The 24,542-nt window shown below is 33.6% G+C and overlaps 6 protein-coding genes across 8 annotated transcripts in view; 4 read left to right on the top strand and 2 right to left on the bottom strand.

Annotated features, from left to right (window-relative positions):
* The first annotated feature begins 2,560 nt into the window (after window positions 1-2,560).
* Window positions 2,561-4,204, top strand: LOC149921365 (uncharacterized protein C3orf38 homolog). The gene is made up of 5 exons (XM_090163685.1): window positions 2,561-2,575; window positions 2,881-2,944; window positions 3,022-3,164; window positions 3,219-3,403; window positions 3,466-4,204. Exons 3-5 carry the CDS (start codon window positions 3,044-3,046, stop codon window positions 4,147-4,149), a joined length of 990 nt encoding a protein of 329 aa, XP_090019811.1. The 5' UTR covers window positions 2,561-2,575; window positions 2,881-2,944; window positions 3,022-3,043; the 3' UTR covers window positions 4,150-4,204.
* Window positions 4,088-5,566, bottom strand: LOC149921366 (endonuclease 8-like 1). 2 transcript variants are annotated; one of them, XM_090163683.1, is made up of 5 exons: window positions 5,182-5,566; window positions 4,992-5,126; window positions 4,692-4,930; window positions 4,483-4,638; window positions 4,088-4,419 (listed from the first exon to the last, which is right to left on the bottom strand). In XM_090163683.1, the coding sequence occupies exons 1-5, from the start codon at window positions 5,475-5,477 to the stop codon at window positions 4,217-4,219; spliced, it is 1,029 nt and encodes a 342-aa protein (XP_090019809.1). In that variant the 5' UTR covers window positions 5,478-5,566; the 3' UTR covers window positions 4,088-4,216. The 2 variants fall into 2 exon arrangements, with proteins under 2 accessions (XP_090019809.1, XP_090019810.1); XM_090163684.1 differs by having other exon boundaries at window positions 4,220-4,426; window positions 4,489-4,638.
* Window positions 5,567-6,709: 1,143 nt separating this feature from the next.
* LOC149921367 (uncharacterized) lies at window positions 6,710-8,872 on the top strand. Its single transcript, XM_090162164.1, has 4 exons — window positions 6,710-7,757; window positions 7,810-8,130; window positions 8,203-8,325; window positions 8,388-8,872. The coding sequence occupies exons 1-4, from the start codon at window positions 6,776-6,778 to the stop codon at window positions 8,870-8,872; spliced, it is 1,911 nt and encodes a 636-aa protein (XP_090018290.1). The 5' UTR covers window positions 6,710-6,775.
* A 1,062-nt stretch (window positions 8,873-9,934) lies between these two features.
* On the top strand, window positions 9,935-12,774 carry mRpL24 (mitochondrial ribosomal protein L24). 2 transcript variants are annotated; one of them, XM_090163716.1, is made up of 6 exons: window positions 10,246-10,358; window positions 10,412-10,572; window positions 10,645-10,740; window positions 10,884-10,990; window positions 11,259-11,395; window positions 12,529-12,774. In XM_090163716.1, the coding sequence occupies exons 1-6, from the start codon at window positions 10,340-10,342 to the stop codon at window positions 12,663-12,665; spliced, it is 657 nt and encodes a 218-aa protein (XP_090019842.1). In that variant the 5' UTR covers window positions 10,246-10,339; the 3' UTR covers window positions 12,666-12,774. The 2 variants fall into 2 exon arrangements, with proteins under 2 accessions (XP_090019841.1, XP_090019842.1); XM_090163715.1 differs by having other exon boundaries at window positions 9,935-10,572.
* A 47-nt stretch (window positions 12,775-12,821) lies between these two features.
* On the top strand, window positions 12,822-23,580 carry LOC149921369 (furin-like protease 2). Its single transcript, XM_090163714.1, has 19 exons — window positions 12,822-13,494; window positions 15,546-15,650; window positions 16,059-16,181; window positions 16,244-16,378; window positions 16,450-16,520; window positions 16,582-16,670; window positions 16,735-16,907; window positions 16,973-17,188; window positions 17,254-17,402; window positions 17,831-17,937; window positions 18,010-18,450; window positions 18,512-18,656; window positions 18,715-18,899; window positions 18,964-19,117; window positions 19,185-19,447; window positions 19,520-19,802; window positions 20,459-20,673; window positions 20,739-21,020; window positions 21,711-23,580. Exons 1-19 carry the CDS (start codon window positions 13,069-13,071, stop codon window positions 22,052-22,054), a joined length of 3,906 nt encoding a protein of 1,301 aa, XP_090019840.1. The 5' UTR covers window positions 12,822-13,068; the 3' UTR covers window positions 22,055-23,580.
* LOC149921370 (uncharacterized) overlaps window positions 23,471-24,542 on the bottom strand; it is a 103,841-nt gene continuing 102,769 nt past the window's right edge. The window contains exon 14 of the mRNA XM_090162165.1: window positions 23,471-24,483. Within this exon, the coding sequence (XP_090018291.1) occupies window positions 24,398-24,483 (86 nt within the window). The 3' untranslated portion in view covers window positions 23,471-24,397. The remainder of the gene's footprint in view (window positions 24,484-24,542) is intronic.

The raw sequence follows: 24,542 nt of genomic DNA on the forward strand, positions 1-24,542 counted from the left end.
CGGAAAAACGATTTTATTTCCGAAGAATCTCTTAACATCGAAAACGATTCTTCGCTATCGAAGCCCGTATGTTCTAAACATTTCAAGACTCGGAAAGGCCATTTATTTTTTGGTTCATCGAATTCCATTGTCAAATAACAAAATGTACGGTATCTTCCTAAAACGAAGAGTCGAGATTTTTTCGTGGATCGAAAATAGTCGCGCAAGAATTTACACTGAAAGTTTATCACAAAAGGAATAGACGAGGGAATAATTATTTACACGTGCCTTCTTTAAAGTTCGGTAAACGTATTTTAAAAATCTGGTTTCGTTTCGTATTTTTCATAAATATTCGAACTAAATCAAGAAACTTCGCTTGGAAATATTTAGACGAGTATTTAAAACTCCAGTCACTTTGAAGAGCATTCGTTCGTCAGTCGACTGTAGCGTTGCCAGACGTACGATAATTATCGCACATTAGAGATACAGTGTACATGGTTTAAAAAGTATCATAAACATATGACTAAAGATACAACTCTTACCTCTTCAACGCAGTATTTCTTAAAAAGATCTCCATTCTCTATTTTTCGGCCCAATTATCTTACAAAATGTATGTGAAGGACGGCTTTTGAAATCTTGAAATGGAGACCTTTTTAGCGTTTCAATGTCAAACAACCTTACGGAAAAATAAATAAAAAACCTCTTTATACACGAAAAAAAAAAACAAGTTGGCAAGCCAAAATATACCTCTCCTCGGAAGAATCGTCCCTAGTGTTATTAATTTATCGAGATGGTCCTTAAAGATATCTCCGCAATTCAGAGTTATTTACTAAAAACGTAATCCCGCCCGGTATAAAATTTTAATTATAATTAAAATAATTGAGTCGAAACAACCGAGTTTAATTTATTCAGAATATTATAAATTAAGTAGTTACAACAGTGATTTAGACGTACTAAAACAATGCACTATTGAATTTACCCCTATTTACAGTACAAGTTAATCAGTTAAATATAATACGAAGCAAATTCTAATGAAAGAAATATCTACAGAGGGTATTTGTATTTTTATCGCTTACTAAATACTTGCCGCATCTTTAACGCTCATTTTATTTCAACACTCGCCCCTGATGAAGATACCGTAGAATAGCTATATTCGATATCTGGTAGTGGACGACTCGTAGACACATACCGCGTAAAAAAGACCAATGCCGTCCAATTTCCAATGTCATATAATGACTCGCACACACAGGAAATCAATGACTGCATTAGAAATCGTAGATATCCAAATATCCACCCCAAATGTATTAACAAGAAGCAAAAACCTTACCATAAACAAAGCACAGAAAGCCACTAAACGACAGCTCGTATATCAATAAACGTTAAACCAACGCCACCACATTAATACAACTATATCTAAGTCGATAAGAAAACCCTTAAATAAATTACAAAAAACTATTGGACCACCGACGGGTTCTTCCCTTTAACCCTCTTATCTCTGCTGACTGCGCTAAAACAAGATTTCACCTTTAAAATTTCATACGTAAAAATTGTAGACTTTAAAAAGTATTAATATAATCATCCGCTAAGCAAAATAACTCCTTACTACACGCCAAATAGCAGCTTAATACCGTATGATTTAATGTAATTTAAACTTAATTTAACTCATAAAAATACCTGGTGAAAAACGTGCTAACTGGTGACATGATCAACGTTTACCAAACGTGTTTATGATAGTCACCGAATTAGTTCAAACTCGGGTATTATGTACACCTCCATGTTACTTGAAACTAGGAATAGCTTGAAAGACCTGCAAGGGAAAAGTTGCCATGGCAACCGAAAACGTTTTTGACAACATGATTTTGAAATTTTTCCTTTAAAAATAACATGGGAATCTGAGAGATTTTAAACTTTTTAAAAAATTAAAAATTTTGAATATTTCAAAAACGTTAAAAACCATTAAAATTGATTTTAAAAATTAAATTTCATCAAGTTTAAATGCAATTTGGTCAATTTGATCAAAATGAGTAAAAAATGACCAAATTGAGTAAAAATGAAAAAAAAATAGAAAAATAATAAAATGGGCAATAATTTGAAATATATTTAAAATTTTATTTAAAACAGCAATATTTTTCAAAATTAAAAAAAAATCAAAACTGATTAATTTCGATCAAAATTTAATACATTTTATAAAAATAGATTAAACTTGATTATTTATTTAAATCGGGTAAAAATGGATAAGTTTAATTTATTTGATCAAATCTTGACATATTTTGATCAATGTGATCCGATGGCGGTTTGTTCTTTACGCGGGAAATTCGAAATTGGGACTAAGCCCCGCCTCGTGAATACACACTATAGGAGGTCCAGACGTACTTTTTATATCAAAAGATAGCCGGCCTTCAGCATTATAAAAGGTGGTAATAGGAATATTATTCACCGTGTCATATTTAATTAAATCGGGTTAAATATCACGTCTTAGACGCCATTATCACGGAATAATCTGGTTAGGTTGTAATTGTTATAGCAATGGATCGCCGGCCTTCCGCATTATTCTTGGTGGTAGTCTGAATATGATCGTATTAAAGTATCATTGACGGTAATTTTAATTAAATAATATTTATTTAAATCACATTTCGTATGTGAAATTTTAGTAAATTGAAAGAAAATTCAAAAAACGCGGTTGAAAAATATAAGAAACCTGTAGCGCCATCTGTTGTAGTTTTCTTTGTAAATTATTTTTTCTTCGTATTTTTAGATAACTCTAACTTTTTTGGTTATTATTAATAGTAAACAAAGTTCTAGTGAGCTAGATAATTTTTTCCGTAATGTTATTAAAGTTTAAAAGCAGTTTATAATGTTTTACGCCGTAGTTACGACCATAGCTTAATTCTGTTTCGTCAGGTATTCCACCGCACCGTCAATATTATCTTTTCCAAGTTTCAGAATTCAGGCAGATTCGTCCTCGGTATGCATAGTATATTCCTTTATCCAAGCTTAAAGTTTGAGTTTTCTGCTCAATTTGTTGGTATTTTTTTATCTCAGAACTTTTTAATGTTTGCTCGAGATGTTAACCGCAAAGGAAGAAGAGGGCATTAAGGCCATTCTCAGGAAAATGTCAATAGAAGATTTGCTCTCACTAACATTTACAACCACCAAAGGATTTGTGAAACCTGAAAATCAATATGGTAATTACTAAATTAATAATTAACTTAACATTTTGTGTAATATAAATTTTGCAGATGCAATTCAAGCTGTGCTTCTCTATTGTGAGAAACCATCATTATTGTTACGGAGACGCAAAGTTAAAAGAGAACACCTATTTCACTATTTGAAAGATGTTGGCATAACCATGTCTGTCACTGGAGAGAAACGAGAGTATATTAAGGCTTGCCTTAAACATTGGGAAGGAAATGAACAGACCCTTGTAAATTATCAATGTCTGGTTTACTTTACAATTATTAAGTATTTAAAGTTTTGTTTATGCAGGATGACGCGGAGTTTGAAGAAATTGACGAGGTTAACACTTTATCAGGCAGCTCTCCAAATTTAGTTCTTAATTCACCCGTTAGTAAATATGAGCAAAGTAGTCCTTACATACATCAAAATTCAGGAGCCATTGGATCTAGTCATCAACTACCTATGTGGAATCAATTTGACGAGTTTGAAATTGATATAGTGTCTTTTCCTCCGAGTTTGGAGATTATAGCAATGGGAAAACTTTTCGTAGAGTGGTTTTATCGAATTTTAAATGGAAACCTGTATTCAAATCAAACCGAGACACTTCAAACCTACCATTTTTGGCCAGATCCTTCCCTCCATTTCCAATTTCTAGGAAATGATAATACTTCGAAAGTTAATACTGTAATCGGTGCTGATAACATAATCAACTTTTTTAAAAGCATATTGACTCTAAACCAATTATACATGGATCCATCATTAGAGTGCATTATAACTTCTTTAAATAGTCATGGTTTTGTCAAAGTGCGTGTTAATGGAGTCTTGCATCAAAGACCAGCAGTTGCAGGCTTGTTTGAACAAGCTTTTGTCCTGATAAAGGACCCTAATGAAAATAGTACATGGCGAATTAAAAATTTGTTATTGAGAATTAAGTTTAATTGCCCTCTTGACAGTTTTCTTCATACATTGGCCATACAAAATATTGTTTTTTGAAGAAGAAAAAAATAGTCATTGATATAAAAGTTTATATTTAATAAAAGAGTGTTAAGAAAAAGAAAATTCATTTTAAGCTTTTTATTCGAGAAGATCGTCTTGTTGCTATTATGGATTCTTCACTGGGTATTTTATGTTCTGCAGATACTTTTCCTTTTTTGGGTTTTATTTCTTTAGCTGCTTTTTTAACTTTCGATATTTCTTTGGCTTCTGCTTTTTTCTTAGTGGGTGATTTGGAGGCTTTTTCCACATGCAGAATTGGTTTCTCTTCTATAGAGTAAATTTTCATGTTATTCGACCTTTTTTCCTTAATGCAGTGTCACATCCTCATACTTTTAGGTGCTAGCGGTCCAGGATCACTTCCTTCAAACCACATCATTCTTTTGTTGTGATCGCGCATGCTGTACATTCCTGGTTGATAGTAGCATTGAAACCATTTGATATAGTCTTGAAATTCTTCAGACTTTTTATCATAAGCTGGTGAAGCAACTGCAAATATCATATGTATAATATTTGGCTATTTAAATTAATTTATATACAACCATTCATATTCATAAGTTCTAAAGGAACATCATGACAAAGTTGGAGTAAATCAGGTTTTTCTTGTTCGTCAAGATTTACCAAAATGGATAATGATTCTACGAATGGTTTGATTCTAGCTCTGTATAAAATTTCTGCACGTAGATAATTTCCAACTCCATTGAAGTATTTTTGATTGAGCAATGTTTCACATATGGGTTTTTTAAACACACGATCATCCAAATTTTGCAATATATTATGACTAAAATTTATCTTTATTAGTTTATATTTGTTTATTTATGGTTAAGTAATGTATTTTTTACCGGAACAAATCATATTCATAAACTGGATCAGGTCCTCTATCAGAACTCCAATCTCTTACAATGGCCCAGCTACCAAATCTGCGATAATCAACAAAACTAAGAGCTTTCTGAGGTTTTTCGGTGGTTGTTAAAAATCTATAAAAAAGTTATATTCAATTTCTTTTACAGAATTCATATGTGGTTTTTATACCGAAGATGAGCGTGTTTGGGTAAATTATCAGAATCCGTAAAGTGGAAACTGCCAGACATCCCAAAATGAAATAGAATTTTCAACTGTGGTAGTGTTTTTTTAATATCCTTGTTGTCTAAAACTAGCAATACTTCTTTCCCTCTACATTCTGCTGTAATTTCATATTTATCACTATCATAGTCTACTTCTCTTTGTTTACTAACTTCTGATTTAACCGGTTTTCCCCCAAAAACTTTATATTTACAAACTCTATTTACAAAATTACAGGCATAGCGAAGTTCTGGACCCTCTGGCATGATCGTTTAGAAACGATAAACACGTGGTGAAGGCCACTTTAATGCGCGAAGCGTTTGAACATGACTTTCAACCGACCCTTTAAATCAGCTTTGCCAGTCCTGAAACTCAAATTATCGTACCAGAGCCAAAATAATTATCGATTTCAGAAAACATTATCGTACTACTGAAAACGTGCGATAAATTCGAATTTTGTGTGAAATACTGACGTTATTTCTGAAACAAAATTTTTAATAACACTTAAAGTTCGACCGATTGAAAACTTATGTTTCAAATTGGGAGTTTTAACTGGTGTTCAGACAAATTAAAAAAATATCGTACGCGCAAGCTGAATTATCGAAATATGCGTACTATATAGTATTCCTATAGAAAACTGGCTAAGCCTTGTACATACAACTAAGTCTACTAAGATTTAAAATAAAATCCTCTATTGCACAGTTTGAACTAGGAGCCACAAACACAACACCCACACAAGAAGAACGCAACCTGTAATGTTTTCTATACGGAAGGGGAAAATACGGAAATTGTTTTCCCCCCCGCCCGTAAAACGTTCAGCGTAAAGGCTCGTGACGCTCGTCCGATGAAATTCGTACACAACCCTTCGTTAGCGTGTTTAAAGGCTAGCTGCGTTCTCCTTGTGTTTGTTGCTCCTAGGTTTGAAATATAAATAATAGACTCGTGCCATGGATTAAACCGTTGCCTCCGTTATATCAAGGCCTGGGTACGCTTAGATTTTCGCCCCCCCACCGTGGATTTCTAATACGCCGCAATTTCTCGCTAGAGGCACTCTGAACCATTGTGAAATTTGAAATTTAGAGCGTGCGCATTTCGTTTTTTGCAAAGTTGTACTTTGGATCTTTCTTCCAATGATTCGCCGTGGTGGTCATTAATAAGTAAGTATTTAACTAATTGTATATTATTCCACATATTAACAAACGTTTAATTACATTTGTAGTAATATAAAATGGTTGTCTGCTCAGTTCCTAATTGCAAACAAAGTGATTGGAAGAGAGTAAAGAAACGCCAAATTGGTCAAGAGGAAAATATAAGTTTCCATTCATTTCCTAAGGAAATGTCAATGAGAAAAAAATGGATTTGTGCAATTTTTAACGTCCAACAGGATGACGATCTTTCATTTCATGAGGAACTTATATCAAATAAAGGAGATGCTAAAATCTGTAGCAAACATTTTAACAAGTCTGATTTTAGTATATCAACTAGTCGAAAACGTCTTTTAAACTACGTTGTGCCCCATATTTCGCTAAATGAATTTGAAATTTCTGATTCTCATCCCCAAAAGATGTTTAAGAACTCTTGCGAAAGAAGAATCCCTCTTTCTCCAGTGGGAAATATTCCAAGGACTGATGTACAAACCACACCTGTTATTTCAGCTCGAGAAAAGCTAAAAAAGGCTTTGTTCAGAGTATCAGATATTATTCATTCCAAAGTTGAAAAAAAACAGTGCAATGACAACACATCACATATTCGAACCATGGATATGCAACCTGTGATGAATAAAACTTACGAATACACTTCCAGCCCTCAAGTCATTTGTCAAGAGAAAGCTAGTCGTCGAGAAATAATAGTTCCTCAAGACGTAGTTGTTCCTCGAGACATAATAGTTCCTCAAGTCGTAGTTTTTCCTCGAGACATAATAGTTCCTCGAGACATAATAGTTCCTCGAGACATAATAGTTCCTCGAGACATAATAGTTCCTCGAGACATAATAGTTCCTCAAGACATAATAGTTCCTCAAGACATAATAGTTCCTCAAGACATAATAGTTCCTCAAGACATAATAGTTCCTCAAGACGTAATAGTTCCTCAAGACGTAATTGTTCCTCAAGACGTAATTGTTCCTCAAGACGTAATTGTTCCTCAAGACGTAATTGTTCCTCAAGACGTAATAGTTCCTCAAGACGTAGTTGTTCCTCGAGACATTATAGTTCCTCACAACAAAGTCGTTCTTCAAATAGAAACAACGTCTCTAGTCAAAACTACATCCCTAGTCCAAGCTAAATCTGTGATTCCAGAAAAATCTACTCTAGCTGAAGTTGTCCCTTTAATTTCATGTAGAGATGCCACTACTCAAGCGTCTCCTGTTGTACGAAAGACACCATACGTAACTTCTAAACGTAAATATGTAAGAGACAATTATAAATTGAGAAAGCAAGTTGTAGCTCAAAGGAAAATAATTGCAAGCTTAAAAGAAACAATCAAGGAACAAAAAGAAGAGAACCAAAGAAAGGAATATACCCAACTGCGAAAGATTATGGGCGAGAGTATGAGTGGAGATGTAAGAGCCAATTTTTTAATTTCTACCTTTTATCGAAGCTATTCAAACTAATGCACAAGCGTATGACAAATCAGACTGTTTCACAGATGAGACGTATGAAGCTCTAGTCGTTACCACCAAATCCACTATTTCACTTGTAAAATATTTATTGGAAAATGGTTTTCATTACATTTTCACTAGAAAATTTTCAAGTGATACCATTGAAGAGACGTTTAGTCGTATAAGGAGTAGTGGAGGATTCAACGATCAAATGGATGCCCGTGCCTGCACCCTCAGCATAGAACACCATTTGAAAATTGGAATCTTGAAGGCATCCAGTTCATCAAATTGTGGAAATGGTTCTAAATCAATTGCTAATGGTATATTAGTTTTTATTCAATTTAATATGATAATGTGATTGAGCGTCCTCAAATTTCAAAATTTGTTTCTAGTTGCGTCTGATCACGAAATAAGTCTTGGAGATAGTCATCCAACTGCCACATCAATAGTGTTAATCAAATTGCCTCCTCACCTAACAACCATATTACATGAAATGGAGAAAACAAGTCCAAATGGTAATATTATGATTTTAAAACTCCATAAGTTCAAAAGCAAATGACTTCATTTTAAATTTCAGAAAGCCCTGTTGTCTCAATAAGAAATTGCTCCATTGCTATGGTTGGTGGGTACATAATAAAATGTGCCGAAGAAAGGACTGACTGTGAGTTTTGTCTGGACAAAATGATGCAGCCGCAAAGTAAATCTCCGTTATTTGCTTTAATTAATGCTCAAGATAGAGGAGGCTTGAAATATCCCTCACGAATGATAATTAAATTATTGGCCCTTGTAACGGAATTTGTGCAATCCTCACTCCATTTGTTTCCTCGGGTACAAGTGCTTCAATCATATGTAAGAGAAATTCTACCTTACTTCGAAAAACCCCTAATGTGCAACGAATGCAAGAATTTCTCATCACGGGAAAGTCAAGATTTACGGAAAATCCTTCTAGAGAAGTTCTTGAGAGCTCTTTTAGATAATCACGCGAAAGATGCCCCAGATCGAAAAGAAAAGAAAAAAAAATTAAACACCAAGCCCTTATCTAGAAAAGTTCTCAAAGTTTGAAATACTAGGAAAAAACTGATATGTATGTGGGTGGTAGGTATGGAATATATCTTTCTACTCCCATTAGTGATATTTTGGAAAACAAGTATCTGATTTCATGTTCCTGTATTAAAAATGTTGATTTTAAAATTTTAATAAACCAATTGAATTAATTATTTGACCATCATGAAACTATCAACTACACATAAACTATATTCTATTTAACATAAGCCTTAATAAGAGTAATACATTTATTAATTCACAAATTGTTAAAATTCATAAACTGAAGTTGGCTAATATTGGCCGTGTAGATGAACTAATACATTTTCAGGACCAATGCGAACGAAACTTAAAATTTAAACGCAATGGAAACGAACGCCATCTATTGGGAAAAATAGGAAACTTCAAACAGGGGGGGAATAACTCGTAGTACAATGCTCAGGAAAGAGGGAACCCAGGCCTTGATATAACGGAGGCAACGATTAAACACTAAAGGATGTTCCACGGGCTAGCTTCCTAAGGCAAAGTCCTCGTTAGCTAGGTGTTATTTTTTGTTTTGCTTCTATCATGGAGGAAGAGCCGCTTCTATCCAGGGGCACCGGATATGAATTTGTAGCGCCATCTGTTATTTTTGGAACTTTTATAGTTTTATACCGTGATCTTTTGAATTCGTCTGCTTTTTTTTCGATACCATTATTTATTTAAAAGCACGTGGGTTTGTTTGCTCTGGATAGAGCGGAGATAAAAATAAATTTCTGGTTTTCGGACTCGCGCCGCTAGGTGGGGACGTGATAGGGCATTTGTGCGTTTTTTCGCCCGTGGAACATCCTTAATTAATCCATGCTCGTGCGATCCAGTCAAAACGTGCGTAGCTCACAAATTAAATATTTCAAACTGTGCAATAGTGGATTTTATTTTAAAACTTGTACCTCTCAAAAAATTAGCTCGATAATTATCGTACGTCTGGCAACGCTGAATTTTAAATCGTAAGCCCCGGCTGGCCCCGGCACGTGTGCAGGGGGCGAGCGGCAGGGGTCCCTGCGTAAGCCAAACAACCAAGCAGACAAGCCGGGAGTAGTGGCTCACTCCTGTAATCCCAGGCGTCCGGGAGGCAGAGTTTGTGGATGGCCGTGTGAGGACGACCAACAATCCCCCAACGGGTGGTCGGAATACTTCCGCCACGGGTGTCCCCACCCCTGTCCCCACGTATCCCCCCGTTGGCGTGGCCGTTACACATATCTCGCCCTGTTTAATCAGATGGTGTCTTCGCCGGGCTCGCGGTCTTCTCAGACTCACATCAGCTCTTTCTTCTTTGAATAAAAAAAAAAAAAACAAGCAGACAACTCTTTGTTGATAATTTGGGTGGGGATCGTGGGGCCTAAATGGTTATAAACCCCAAATCATTACGATTTGAACGTGGTGCTCTTTTAGATGAAAATATGAAACTGAGTACTTGCCTTCTCAGCTACTCAAAACTTCCAAAAAGTTATGCAAATTTACCAGAAAGGTATGTTAAGAGGGTTTTAAAGGAAAACTTTACGGAATTTGAAACTCCAAAAGGACTTCAATATCAACGTAAAGTTATCAAGAAAACTGATTTACTTTATGGAATGGACCGACCATGGACTGATCAATTTAAAGCAGATAATAAAATAGGAACACGCAGCCGTAAAATATTTGTGAAACCGTTCAAAGAATTTCCCATGTTTCGTGGTGACCTAGTATGTTTATACTTTATAGTCTTATTAATAATTAATATTTGGTAATAATTCACAAGCAATTTAACTTTACAGGTAGAAATTTTAACAGGAAAAGATAAAGGAAAACAAGGACACATAAATTACATTGTTAAAGAGAGAAATTGGGTCACAGTTGAAGGATTGAATTGTGTACATTGATTTTATTGGTAGTTTTTTGCATCTGCTTCCAAATGTAACCAAAACTGAAAAATGGTGGAAGATGTAAAAAACAGCCATTTCGATTAATTAATAATAATTCGATATATTGAACTGTTTTCTGTTTTATTAATTAGGAATATAAATTCTTAGGAAAAACTCCAAATTTTCCGGGAATAATGTATAAGGATGAACAACCTTTATCGATAGTAGATGAAGTTGCGTTAGTGGACCCAACTGATAAGTATGTCAAAATTGTGATGTTCTTGTAGTGAAAATACATGGGTTTCCTTTTCCTTTGGACCAACTCATATTTTTCTGTAACATGCCTGTGACAAGTCCTAGTACAGAGTATCTGACTTGTTAGGGTGTTTCATTCATAAAGCATTTACCCAAAACTTCCAATACACAGATGAGTTATGAGCAAACAGGGTCTGGTCCAAGGGGTAAAGCAGCACCCAGTATGTCCTTGTTTAGTTTTTTTTTTTTTAATTATTGGAATTTGTTTAAAGTAAAGTGACTGATATAGAATGGAGGTATTCTGAAGAAGGTGAAAAAGTCAGAATTTCTGTTAGAACTGGACGTATTATTCCTTTTCCTTTAGCAGCATTTGAAACAGTGGATTACAAAACCAAAGATCATTATCCTGGTAACATTTTCTAATACTGGAAGTTTATGATCTAAACTCTCGTCATTATATATTAAAAATGTTAAAGCATGACCACGGAAATCACTTCAGAGAGCTGCATTAGGAATGGTAAAATTTATGTCAAATGGAATGGGAATGGATAGAAAATGGAACTTCAGGCATAAAAATGGATGGAAATGCAATTTTTCAATTTGGGAATGGATGATTTTTAATTTTTTATGAAGGCACGACCTGAAATATCTCTCACAGGCTTGCAGTAAAACGGGCATGTCTATCGTATATTGTTCTTATTAAATTTAATGGTCCTTTTACCATGGTTTAACTTTATTCATAATTCAATGACCATTGGTGGCTTCTTGTTAATATTGAAAAACAATTCCTTTATTGTATGTACTTGGCCTGGCAGAGTATAGGTGATAAAATGTCTGTTGTCTAATGTAGGTGTTAGGATCTCCCCTCTGGTTTTTGGCTGGGCTGGGGGATGACAGTAGTAATTGGATAAATTTTCGTTTTTGGTTTGGTTTTAAAAACTACAGCTCATGAAATCCGTCAATCACCTCTGATGGTTATTTTCAAAATTCTTTGATTTGGGAATATAGGGAATGAGAAAATTTCTGTCAAATGAAATGGGTAGTCATGGAATGGGAATGGATGCAAGACGAAAATTTGGACAGAGAAAGGGATGGGAATTTAGTTCTGCTCTACAGGAATTTGCGAGAATGGAAACATTTTCGACTGAATTGCAGCTCTCTAGTGATCAATAAGGGTGTAATTCACTATCTGAGAGCAAATGTCAAGCATGTGTAAAACCTGTCTTTAGAAAGTGTAATATCTAGAAAAAAATAATATTCTAATAAATAATGGAAATATCCTAAAAAATAAGGGTTATAAAAGTTAAAATCATAAAAAATTAAGTAATTGAGTCAGCCTAATGTCCTTATTTCGAATTTCATTGCTTGTATATAGCAAATAGTCCTCTAGTCTGTAGCATTTTCAGAATTCTGGTTTATTGCACACATGCTGAAATCAAAATTTGTGCTAGCTTCACAGCCCGTAAAATGGATAAAGGAGCTTTATTATGAATTTCTGCTAATATTTAATGGATTATTCTCTATTTTGTATCTTTTAAAAAGAGCAACCCAAGGACACAAATGCTGCGGACTTAGAACAAATCACATTTCAACCTAAATTAATGACTTTTGAGCAAGATATTATGAATGAAATGGGAATTTCAGAAGATAGACAACCTACCCCAACGTACTGGTATTAGTTACATAGCAATTTAATAGACTGAAACAAATCCTCAATTCTAAACCTATGGGTTTTAATTTTGGTGTTATGTTCAGCACTGAATAAATTGTGGCTGGTAGCCTTGCCGAGTTGTTTTGCGTCATTTCGTTTTCGCGATACCTTCCAAGTGGTTGTCAATTTTTTGTCAAAGGTTTTAAATACGTTTCCACCTTAAATTAAATAAAAGTTCAAACGAGTTCCTCTTATTAATTATGAAAACGTGAAGGAGTACGTAAAGTTATTTCGTTATTTACGGTATAATGGCCAATAATATGAAGAAAACGCAAAAACTGGAAGCCAAGTCTTAAAAATTGCCCTTCTGCTTTTTATGTTGTTGGGCTTCACAGCTCCCAGCGTTCTTGAAAATTTATCTTTCTTCCAATATGTTTCACGAAGAAATGAAACCACAGTCTTCTGGCTTTAACCCTGAAAGTCGTCTTCCTGTAAATTGTTTCAACCATTCAAAACGTAGAACTAAGCAATCATTAAAATTTTTACAATCCACAACAAATTCAAAATACTCAAACTTGACAATGGAAAATGTTTCAAAACCGCGATCCTTATCAGATGAACATTCCAATACTTTTAGAAACCCCTTTAAAATTACTGTATATTTAACTCGTAAGATGAAATTTAACACTAGTTTTTTAAGTTTAGCTAGCCTGTTAGCTTTATTATTTATACATTTTCCAACGGTGCTCGCGACTGCTGAGCGTCATTATGTAAATAAATTTGCTGCACAAATTGTTGGTGGTAAAGTTGTAGCTGACAAAATTGCTCTACAGCATGGATTTATCAATCATGGAAAGGTAACTCCTTTGTTTTTTTCTACTTCTACTTATGTAGGGATTTTTTAAACTTTCAAATCTATGGCTAAAACTCTAGTAATAAGATATATAAATTATTTAAAGTTCGAACATGGTGAATGCAATACCAAAATCTAAATTTCTAAAGCCTTATCTAAATCTTGAAGTCAGTCTCAGATTATTAAAATCTCTGAATTTTTAAATACTAACATGTTTAATTATCTAATATGCGATTTCATTGGAGCTTTGAATGAGGGAATTAAACTCCTAAAGCAACTTGTTATTATGTCACAATTTAGTAAGCTATCTACAAAGCTAAATTTCAAAATTGAATATTTTGTTAACAATTTGTCCTTTCACCAAAAGAAATTCCAACTAAATTGTTAAAAAAAAAATATCATTCCATACATAAAGTGTTGAAGTTAATTAATATTGCCTGCTTGACAGGAACAAGTAAAATATTACTTCTAACAGCTCTACGGGAAGGTAATTTATCATTTGCCTATCCCAGCTTGTTTAATTGGAACTAACATCCTGTGGAATACATCTATTTATAATTTATTTCTCAAAAGAACTCAGCAAGGGGGTAGAAAGAACGTCTCTCTCTGAACTCGGGTTAGCGACCAGATAAATTACAAATGATTCTTACATCAATTATAAGTCATTTTGAACAACCATTACAGGGCTCTCACCAGGTCCCTATTTCTATTCAAAATTAGAATTTGGTACCTTATTTTCTATAAGATATTTAATGCTTGTCTGTTCAATGGCTTTTTTTAAATATTGATGTACAATAGTTTTAACTTTGTTAGTGATTATTAAAAACTAAATCAGTTTCTCAGGTCCAATTTTTTTAAACAAGGGAACTTTTTCCGGTTATTTATTTCCCGAAAAATCTTCTCCATATTTGGTTCTCATTTTTATCATTAATTTTTTTTCCCCTAATTATTTTTCAAAATTTTACTGAAGCCCTGCTAAAATAATCATAGATAATATAACACAAAAGTCTGTAGACGTTTTCCGCAATTGCGTATTAATGGGAAAGGGTACCCGAGTTATTACATTCTTGAATTGTAGGTCCAGTGCCATTGTTTTATTTTGAAGTTTCACTAAGAAATGAACACTTTTGGTATTTATAATTGTTTCAGTTATGAACTGCATAGTTCTTGATCAATGTACCAAACCCACAATAGCCATCTCTATCCAATATCTATATTAACATAAAAATAGCCAAACTTTTTATATCATTAACTATTACAATTTAAAATTACCAAAACTATTTAATGGAACAGACTACGAGTAGAAAAAGCAACTTTATGTGTAAATGTTAAGTCGTAAGTGAGCGCATGAAACTAGAAAGAGTATTTTTTGGTAAGCTAAGCACCCTTCTGCCTCAACCAATAGTGTATTTCAGTATTTTTGCTGATATATGGAAGAAATTTTATTTTTCCTATCTAACTTTTCAACCTTGAACTTTGTAAATTTATAATTGAAGTTTTGACAAGCACTATGCTTGTTGGCGCTGGTTTAAATTTATTTGCAAATTTGTGTTAAATGATAAAACCAAAATATTGCTAAAAATGAGCAGATTTATTTTCTATCAAGACATATCAGTTATCTTGGTGTAGAGTTTCGTTTCAAAACCAGAGTTATGTAATCATGTACAAATTACAATTCTTGCAAAAATGTTTAAAACTTACAATTTAAAATTAAAATATTTTTAGTATAATGTTCAGGTTCTCAGATCCTACAGGTTCTTTTTTGTTAAAAAGCCAATTTTTCTAATTAAATTTTTTTTCCAATAAATATCTCTACTGAGTGTAATTTTTACATTTTACATCATTAGGTAGAGTAATATGCTTTAAATTTTCAACTCTGATGTGCACAACCGTGATTTAGCGTGAAATTCATTTTATTTACCAAAATACTTTCCCATATAAAAAAAACTACCATAGTTGGTCCTTTTTCATAAAAATTCTTGGGTTTAAAGAAGTCATAAAAGTTTTGCTAAGTTTGAAATTAAGGGAATTTTATGTATTTTTTTCTCTTTAAAGATTGGAGGTTTAAAGGACTATTTTCTTTTTGAGCATCATGGCATTGAGAAACGGTCATTAGATTACAGCCATCAACATCATATAGCCTTGAAGAAGGAAGCAGAGGTAATTGCATAGATAAAAAAAAGAGAGGAGGAAGTTAGTGAAATCTACTGAAATTGCATATTATGCAAATTAATAGCTGTATTATTTATCATTGTGACATTTACGGGTAATTTTAGAATGGGTTTGGTGAAATATGGTACGGCTTACATTATATTTAGCTTTTGAGGTTATGTAATTACATGCACCAACCGCTAACATAAATTAAGAAAAAAATGGAAAAAATATTTGGTTACTTGTTTTCGTGACTTTTAATAATATTTCAGGTGATTTTTAAAACTCTTACGTGTTTAATTGTAGTGTACGTATATTGTCTTATTATACAAGCTGTTATAACGTATATTTTGTCACCTTAATGCCATAATTACCATTTAAGAGCATTTAATACAAATGGCCTTCATTATATTATAGGTTCTATGGGTTGAGCAGCAGTATGAAAAAAAACGAGTAAAGCGAGATATTTCAACAAATTCTAGAAAAAGCAGGTCACTTTCTAAATTCCCAGATCCACTGTTTTCTGAACAGTGGTACTTAGTAAGTTAATGGCTTTAATTGTGTGTTATGACATGTATGCTGATGTAAACAAACTTTAACAGCATAGTGGAGCTTTTGGAAATTTTGACATGAATGTTGTTCCGGTTTGGGAGCAAGGAATCACTGGTAAAGGTGTCGTAGTCACAATCCTTGATGATGGAATTCAGACAAACCATCCTGATTTAGTCCAAAATTACGTATGTTAAGATATTAAATGTTTAACTTAATAAATGTTCTTAAATTTGTGCAATTTTTACTTATTTTTCAGGATCCCCTAGCCAGTAGTGATATTAATGGTCAGGATGATGACCCGATGCCGCAAGATAATGGGGACAACAAGTTAAACAGAAAATGGTTAATTTTAATATGAACGAGTGTTAAATTTAGTTTTCCGTAACAGACATGGCACTCGATGTGCAGGAGAAGTTGCAGCAACAGCCTTTAATGATTTCTGTGGGGTTGGCATCGCCTATAACGCTAGCATAGGCGGTAATGCCTTAAAATATTATTTAACGTAATTGTAAAGAATTTTTAAATAATCTTTAAATTTTAGGTGTTAGAATGTTAGATGGAACTGTCACAGATGAAGTGGAAGCTAGAGCATTAAGCTTAAATTATGGTCACATTGATATTTATAGTGCTTCATGGGGTCCGGAAGATGATGGTAAAACTGTGGATGGACCTGGTAGACTTGCTAAAAGTGCCTTTTTAGAAGGGATTACTTCCGTATGATTTTTTAGTTATGTCATTTTGTATTTAAACTGAAGTGTATAAAAGTTGTTCTTACATAGGGTCGTAGAGGCAAAGGCTCTATATTTGTATGGGCATCTGGTAATGGTGGACGACATCAAGATAACTGTAACTGCGATGGCTATACCAATTCCATATATACACTATCTATTAGTAGCGCAACCCAAGCTGGAGCTAAGCCTTGGTACTTGGAAGAGTGCTCCTCAACCTTGGCTACTACTTATAGCAGTGGAACCCCACGTCAAGATGAGAATGTTGTATGTATAGATAATCTGGTTCTCATTAGATTTGATTTTAACTTTCATTATGATATTGACTTTAGGTTACAGTAGACATGGATATGTCATATTTCCGTGAATTACAAAACCATCGTGTTCCAAATCCAGCTTCATTGTGTACAAAGTCACACACTGGAACTTCAGCTTCAGCTCCCATTGCCGCAGCTATTGCTGCGTTGGCTTTAGAAGCAAAGTATGCAATTTCAAAATTTTCATTAGGAAGAGCAGATTTTAACTTACAAGCAAAGAAAATTTCCTTAAAATTAGTTATGAATAGTTAGTAGTAATTAATCCAAAAAAGGGTTTCGATTTTGGAAGGAAATGGTCTGGACTATGATAGAAATCTTATCTCCTTTTCTATAAATTCCTCACCTCAGGAGAATCAGTAATTTCACTCATGCTTTAAATGGATAATAAATTTTGGGAAATTTTATAGATTTTGGAATAGGGAAAAGCAAAAATTATACATTTAACATCAAATTGGAAAATGAAAATGAAATACTTTGAAAGAACACTTTAAGGCCTTAAAATGAAACCTACACTAATTAAGTTTTAATTCTATTGAATATTTGTGCAACCAACAAGTGAATATTATAAATAATTAAATTATTTGATTTGCAGTCCAAAGTTAACTTGGCGAGATCTCCAGCATTTGGTTGTGTTATCTTCGCGTCCTGAGCCTTTAAGTAGAGAAGATGGATGGGTTACAAATGGAGTTGGCCGAAAAGGTATATTGTCGCATTGAATATTACGCTTAACCTTCAAAAAGTTAAAACTAATGAGAGTATTGTTGATGCTAGTAAGCCATAAGTTTGGCTATGGTCTTATGGACGCTGCTGCTTTGGTGAAATTAGCTCAACAATGGAAGAACGTACCTCAACAGAAAGCTTGCCATACTCCAACTGACAAGCAAGAAAGGCAAATATCATCAGAGTATGGTGAAAGATTAGAAGTTACCATGGTCACCAATGGTTGTCAAGGGACAACCGATGGCATTTTTTACTTGGAACATGTCCAAGTTGTTATTACACTCCAGTTTCAACCCAGAGGAAATCTCCGTGTAACACTTGAATCGCCTTCTGGAACTGCGTCTAGTGTTTTGTTACCAAGACCATTTGATTCCGTTGAAAATTCATTCGTGAAATGGCCATTTTTGAGTGTCCATTTTTGGGGTGAAAACCCGAATGGGCAATGGAAACTTATTGTTGTGAATGAAGGACGACACAGAGTGTCCAATCCTGGTATTTATTTCAGTAATTTTTCTTTTAGGATATGTTCAATTAATAACAAATTCGACTACAGGTTTGCTTAAAGAGTGGTCTTTGGTGTTTTATGGTACTGAAAAGAACCCTGTTGCTATTAAACGTCCAACTGGTAGAAGACGTCATTCTAATTTGGAAGTTGTAAACCCTTGCATTCCTAAATACAAAAAATCTGAAGATTCTGAGTAAGAAAAAAAAGAACAAATATTTTATCATTAAAACTTATTTAACATAATTTTTTAGATTATGTGTTGACTTCTGCCCGCCTGGATATTTTGGTGATGATCAACACATTTGTCAGCTTTGTAGTACTGAATGTGAAGAGTGCTATGGTCGAGGACCTCGTCACTGTCTCACGTGTCCTCATTATATGTATCTTTCTGTAGATGATACTTGCGTTGCTGAGTGTCCGGATGGATTTTACGAAGGTAATAATTAAATTTCTGTGCTATATATAGGAAGAGATTACTGTTAATAATTTTTTATTTAAAGACCCTTCTACAAGAGATTGCTTACCATGCTCAAGCTCTTGCGTGGTTTGTGATGGTGCTCCTGATCGGTGCAAAGTCTGCAAGGATGGTTTATACTTATATCAGGATAAATGCTTTATATTTTGTCCCATGGGAACATATTTTACAGAAAATAGGTAAAAAGCTGTGATTTATTTCATTCTTATCAGAAATTTTTTATCAAAACAAAGATACTTTTTTTAGATGCAATGGTTGTGATCCAAGCTGTAGTGCATGTACAGGTCCCCGAGATGAACAGTGTCTTTACTGCAACTCAAATTATTATTATTTGAATGGAACTTGCAAGGATCATTGCCCTGAAGATTATTATGAAGATTTTCCAGTTTGTTCACGTTGTCATCATGGCTGTAAAGCCTGTGCTAACAGGGAGCATTGCAATGCTTGCTTTGAAGGCTGGTTGCTAGATAGCAGCGGACTATGCCAATCAGATAATAACTGCGAACACGGTAAACACCTATTTTATTTTAATACGCGTCAATTTAATGTAAAAAACTTAGTAACTGTTCTACCCCTCCCAGGTTATATGTCAATTGGAGACCAAGAGTGTGTATCATGCCATTCAACTTGTAAAGAATGTACTGGACCTAACCAGTTCAGTTGTGCAGAGTGTTACGATGGATTCATTCTTTATAATGGACAATGTGTTCAATCTTGTCCGAGTGGTTACTACAAAAGTTTGATTAATGAATGTGCGCCTTGTCCGGTTGGTTGCCATCGTTGTACTTCTTTCAATTCATGTGACTTTTGCGCATCTGGTATGGTACTACAAGAAAATAAGTGCTTGACATCATGTAGTGAAAGGTATTTCTTACTCTTGAGTTACAATAGTCTACATTAGAATTAATTTATCGAGTTCTTTGGGTGCAATGGCCTCTACAGTTTTAGGCCAAAAATTGTTTTGGAAGTATGAAAGGAAGCGTAATCTAACTCTTTCTTACTCTATGATTGTTACATAGGGTAACTATTTTTATTACTTTTTAGACATGAGTTAGAATAAGGTCCCAGAAATTCTGTTTTTGCAAAAGGTTCTGGTGACTGGTATCTCTCAAGTTTTTTATTAATTTAAAATCGAGGCATCAGTGACTGCTTGATTTTTATGAGTAGTGTAGTATAAGCGGAGCTATTCATTATATTATGATAATGTGTGCATATGTGATAGATATATTGACCTTTGGGGTAATTAGTTCCCACTGGGAAACTAAAAATAATAGTATGACTTTAGAGCCATTCTCAGGAAGAGTGCATAGTCTCTTTAGTATTTTTAATCAGCCCTTGGAAGTGAATTTTCATATGATGAAAACATGAATGTGCAATGAAAAATTAAAAATAATTTGGAGAACCCTGTGACACCTTGGGGCAGTTCAATTAAAAATTTTATAACCGTATTTTTCTTTATGAGAAGTCTATACTAGTTCGCAAATGTAATGTATTTCTAAGTACATGTTTTTACCTACCAGTTGGTATCCATACAATGGCAAGTGTTTACAATGTGATGTCACATGCAAGAGCTGCCAGGGACAAGGAATGAATAACTGTACATTGTGCGGATTAGGTGCCTATTTGTACAGTGGGGCTTGCCTAAATACTTGCCCTGATGGTTTTTACAAAACAAATGCGATACATAATGCTCAAGAGTGCCTCCCTTGTCATCATATTTGCTTGTCTTGTTCTGGTACAGTATACTTTCTTTTAGGTAATATATATTTTAAATTGTAATGAAGAAAAAATTATATGTAGGTCCTGGACCCACGGTTTGCCAAACTTGCCGGGAAAATAATGTGCTTTACAACCATACTTGCTACTCTTGCCAACGAAGTGAATACTACGATCAAGGAAAAAGAAAGTGCTTGGCGTGCCACTCATCTTGTGCAAACTGCACCGGACACTCAGAAACTGACTGTACTGTGTGCCCATTTCCATTAAGACTTAACAGTGATTCTGGAACTTGTCTTCCATGTTGTGAAAAAGATAAATCAGTAGCAGGAGGAAAATGCTGTTCATGCTCTGATGATAATTCAGGTATAAAAACCTTTTTCTACTAAGCCTTTGTGAGACACGCTTGCTGATGCATTGCACTTTGTATTTCGGTTTGGTTTATTAGACAGATTAAGCCTGCTCTAGAGAGAACATGTCGAAATATAAATGTTACTTAATCGTGCCAGGCTTAACCTTTCTCGTGTTGACATTATAATATTTTTAGACCTCCTTTTTCCTTTTGGTGCTTTAGATAGTACATTTGCTACCTATCATTATTTCTGGGATTTGGTTCATCAACTGTTTTCAATATGGCTATGCTTTTCCAGTTTCATTTTAGGAATTAATAAAAACAAATTTGCTAAATTTGCACTTTTAAAATTAAACCCAGTGGGTTATTTGTAAAAACTTAGGTTCCACCTCATACATGTGTATGTGAACTCCTACCTCCTCCCTTGAAGTTCTCAAAACTAGCTAACAGCTAGCTTTTTAAAATTTTAATTGCAAATTTAAAACAGTTGTTTTAAATTATTCCTTATCGTAGTATTGGCTATATTGACAAATTGATCAGAGCTTTGCGAGTAGTCCAATTTAACCCTTAAGGTTCCTTTCCACTTGCCTCTTTTGGAGATTTTAATTCATGCTAGCAACATATCTCTTTCCTGCTTTGACTATATTTATTTAATTGTTTATATTCAACATGGTAAAAGTATCGTTATTTTTTAATGTGTTCAGGGCTATGTGGAGGTCTCTCCGATAAGCCTCGGAGTGTAATTTCCGAGTCAACTCGTGGAAAATTTCCATTTAGCGAGAGCCTAGATGGTGAAAAGCGAGATCTCGCAACATCAATGAGAAACATAGTGCCTGTCATAGTTGGAATTTGCACTTCAGCAGTCCTCCTGTTTTTCCTGGTTTTTGGGGTTTTGCAAGTGGCTTCTTCGGGGTTTTTTAAGAAAGGATTCGGGAGTAGTTACAAACGAGTCCCATTCGAAAGATACGAAGGGAATTCCGAAAAAGTTGCCCTCACACAGGAAGAGGATGATGATGATGAAGAAGAAGATTTATTTGAGAAAACGTAATTTAAAAAAAAAAGGGACGGGGCACTTGTATCTTATTGTTAAATTAATTCGCGATTAGGAAATGAACACTCTCAAAGTAATGGGGTAAACGAGAATGCAACGATTAAATGGGACCAGAAATTGTAAATAATGTTAATGGTGAAGTTTTCCAATTGTAAAAAAAATTTAGGTCTAATATCGATTGCATTTGCGGCTCTAACTTAAAACTTTTAAGGTCAATCAGAATCTGATGATGCTCCAATATTTGTCTTGGCGGTTACATTTATAATATTACGTATTGAAGCGGCCACTTTAGTCTACTAACAATTCAACAGTCTTATATTTGGTCTGCCTTCGAGGCATGCAAATTCAGTCTTTACTGACAATCAGGGCCACTTTTTCAATAGGAAAAGTAGACTACTTAATTCTTAAAAGAGGCTTTGACTGTAAAATATCTAAAAATTTAAACCAAATTTTGACATCTTTTAGTTAAATAAAAGATAAATTTTTAGCGAGGAATTTAATTTAGAAATCACATTTTTTTTAGTTTTTGTATTAAGGTGTAAGGGGTTAAACTACCTCAAACCAGGTTAGTTGTGCATGAAACAATTTCAGACATATCCAAAAGCCTAAATCATGTGGATTATCATCAGATTCTTTTACAAGTAAACCTTTCTATTGTAGGAAATATTGAAAACAAAATTATGTTGATTGTTATAGTAAACTTTCCCTCCTCTTAAACTCGCACTGACTGACTTGTCCAAAGTTTGTGTACTCTTTGTAGTTGAAATCATTGGGGAAGTTGAAATTTTTGTTCCTAATTTTGCATTATATAAATTCTCAGTACTATTCTGTTTAGTACATTTACCGTTTTAACCCAGTGCCCCAAGTCTTTTAAAATGGCCAGTTTCGGATTATTTTTAAACATTCCGTATTTTACTAATTTTAAATTGGGGGTGAAAGCGGTGATTTTTTGTAGAATTGAGATTGTTCAAGTTTTGTGAACCTCGCTATAATAATACGTAAAACATACATTATGCCAAATATCCCGGTTAAGTAAATAAAATGTTGAAATTACTAGAATCATGAAATTAAAGTTTTACTTCCTTAGAGCGAGGTTATAATCAAAATCAAAGCAAACCAAAAAATCTTGAAATTTTTTCCTTGGATCTGATTTTAATTATTTTAAATTTAAAAAAATTATCACTATATTATACCAAAAGTAATTTTTAAAATTTCCAATGTTCTTTTTTATTTAACTAATTAGTACTGATCATGATAATGGTGTTATAAAGACAATACTGGTCACATAACTGAGTAAAAAAAGGAATTCCAATATCATATGAAAAGAATTATTTTTTATTCAAACATCTTAAAAATCTTTTTATTGACATTAAACACTGAAGAAAATAAGTTATTTAATGTTAACGTTTTTATTTACACAATGGATATCAGTAGGAAGAGGTTGTTTCGATGATTTAAATTTATTATTACCCTTTAAATTTTTTTACGAAAGTGAACAATTGACGCAGTAATCATTCTCATATTTACAATCCAACTATAAGTACCCGAATTACATATTTGAGTAAGCGTTATACAACTATAAGAACAATGACATTCAGTAACTTTTTCGTAGATTCGCACTGTACCAATTTACCCTTATTTATCAATATAGATTTTTTGATCACGTGACATTTGGGAAGAATTTTTTTAATTGAAAGGGTGGTTTTTAACTGGCAGTTTTAAAACACTTTACTCCAAGATTTCCTTAAAATTTCATATAGCTTTCGTAAATTTTTTCAACACAGTAACTTTTTAATTTAATTTACAGTCTAATTTAGTAAAATTGTAACTGTGCTACCCTCCTGAATTAATTTAATTTGGCACACAATAGATTATCACTGGTTGCCATTATTAGTTTTGGTTTAATAAAAAAGCATTAGGCAAATATTTTTTAAAAAGGTCCCTGCATTTTCTTTTTAATATAAAGGAAATCATCAGGAACCAAATGTTGGACAGTTACTGTATACATATAATAAGCTTGATTGTCTTGGAACACTTGGGCATGGTGTCTTTCTCTTATTTTTAAGTAATAACATACCTAATTGAGCCATTTCTTTAATTTTTTATAGAAATTATAAATTTGCCAAAAAAATAATACTTATTATGCATGGACAAAATTATTTTTGGCCAGATCACCAAAGTTAACACCCATTCAGAAATTGCCAGTTTGTTTTAAATCTTTTTTTTCATTAAGATTCAAGACTACCACACAAATTTATAGCTGAGAAGGCACGGCGTTCAATTATATTGGGGATTTTAAATTAATTTTACCAAAACATAGTTTTCAAATATCCATAAATATCACGAAACCACACAAAGTGCGCAAAACTTGGCCGATGGGCACGTCCTATTTACATGATCTTCCTCCGCTTTTCTTCTAATTTTTTCTTTAAAAAAACATGGTTTAAGCACTTTAGTAAATATTTGTATGGGGGTATCAATTTTA

This window comes from Leiobunum rupestre, chromosome 11, assembly GCF_980474605.1.
Source record: "Leiobunum rupestre chromosome 11, qqLeiRupe1.1.hap1, whole genome shotgun sequence".
NCBI lineage: Eukaryota > Metazoa > Arthropoda > Arachnida > Opiliones > Sclerosomatidae > Leiobunum > Leiobunum rupestre.

Excerpts from the sequence above, each read along its gene's own strand:
- LOC149921367 (XM_090162164.1), top strand. The coding sequence starts at position 6,776 with ATGTTTAAGAACTCTTGCGAAAGAAGAATCCCTCTTTCTCCAGTGGGA. Across the intron at positions 7,758-7,809 it reads GCGAAAGATTATGGGCGAGA|CTATTCAAACTAATGCACAA; the intron begins GTATGAGTGGAG and ends CTTTTATCGAAG. Across the intron at positions 8,131-8,202 it reads TTCTAAATCAATTGCTAATG|TTGCGTCTGATCACGAAATA; the intron begins GTATATTAGTTT and ends ATTTGTTTCTAG.
- LOC149921365 (XM_090163685.1), top strand. The coding sequence starts at position 3,044 with ATGTTAACCGCAAAGGAAGAAGAGGGCATTAAGGCCATTCTCAGGAAA. Across the intron at positions 3,165-3,218 it reads GAAACCTGAAAATCAATATG|ATGCAATTCAAGCTGTGCTT; the intron begins GTAATTACTAAA and ends TAAATTTTGCAG. Across the intron at positions 3,404-3,465 it reads AAGGAAATGAACAGACCCTT|GATGACGCGGAGTTTGAAGA; the intron begins GTAAATTATCAA and ends TTGTTTATGCAG.
- mRpL24 (XM_090163715.1), top strand. The coding sequence starts at position 10,234 with ATGGTTATAAACCCCAAATCATTACGATTTGAACGTGGTGCTCTTTTA. Across the intron at positions 10,741-10,883 it reads CAGTTGAAGGATTGAATTGT|GAATATAAATTCTTAGGAAA; the intron begins GTACATTGATTT and ends TTTATTAATTAG. Across the intron at positions 10,991-11,258 it reads TTAGTGGACCCAACTGATAA|TAAAGTGACTGATATAGAAT; the intron begins GTATGTCAAAAT and ends ATTTGTTTAAAG.
- LOC149921366 (XM_090163683.1), bottom strand. The coding sequence starts at position 5,477 with ATGCCAGAGGGTCCAGAACTTCGCTATGCCTGTAATTTTGTAAATAGA. Across the intron at positions 4,931-4,991 it reads TATGAATATGATTTGTTCCG|TCATAATATATTGCAAAATT; the intron begins GTAAAAAATACA and ends GATAAATTTTAG. Across the intron at positions 4,420-4,482 it reads TGGACCGCTAGCACCTAAAA|AAGAGAAACCAATTCTGCAT; the intron begins GTATGAGGATGT and ends TTTACTCTATAG.
- LOC149921369 (XM_090163714.1), top strand. The coding sequence starts at position 13,069 with ATGTTTCACGAAGAAATGAAACCACAGTCTTCTGGCTTTAACCCTGAA. Across the intron at positions 18,451-18,511 it reads ACACAGAGTGTCCAATCCTG|GTTTGCTTAAAGAGTGGTCT; the intron begins GTATTTATTTCA and ends ATTCGACTACAG. Across the intron at positions 20,674-20,738 it reads TATTTGCTTGTCTTGTTCTG|GTCCTGGACCCACGGTTTGC; the intron begins GTACAGTATACT and ends AATTATATGTAG.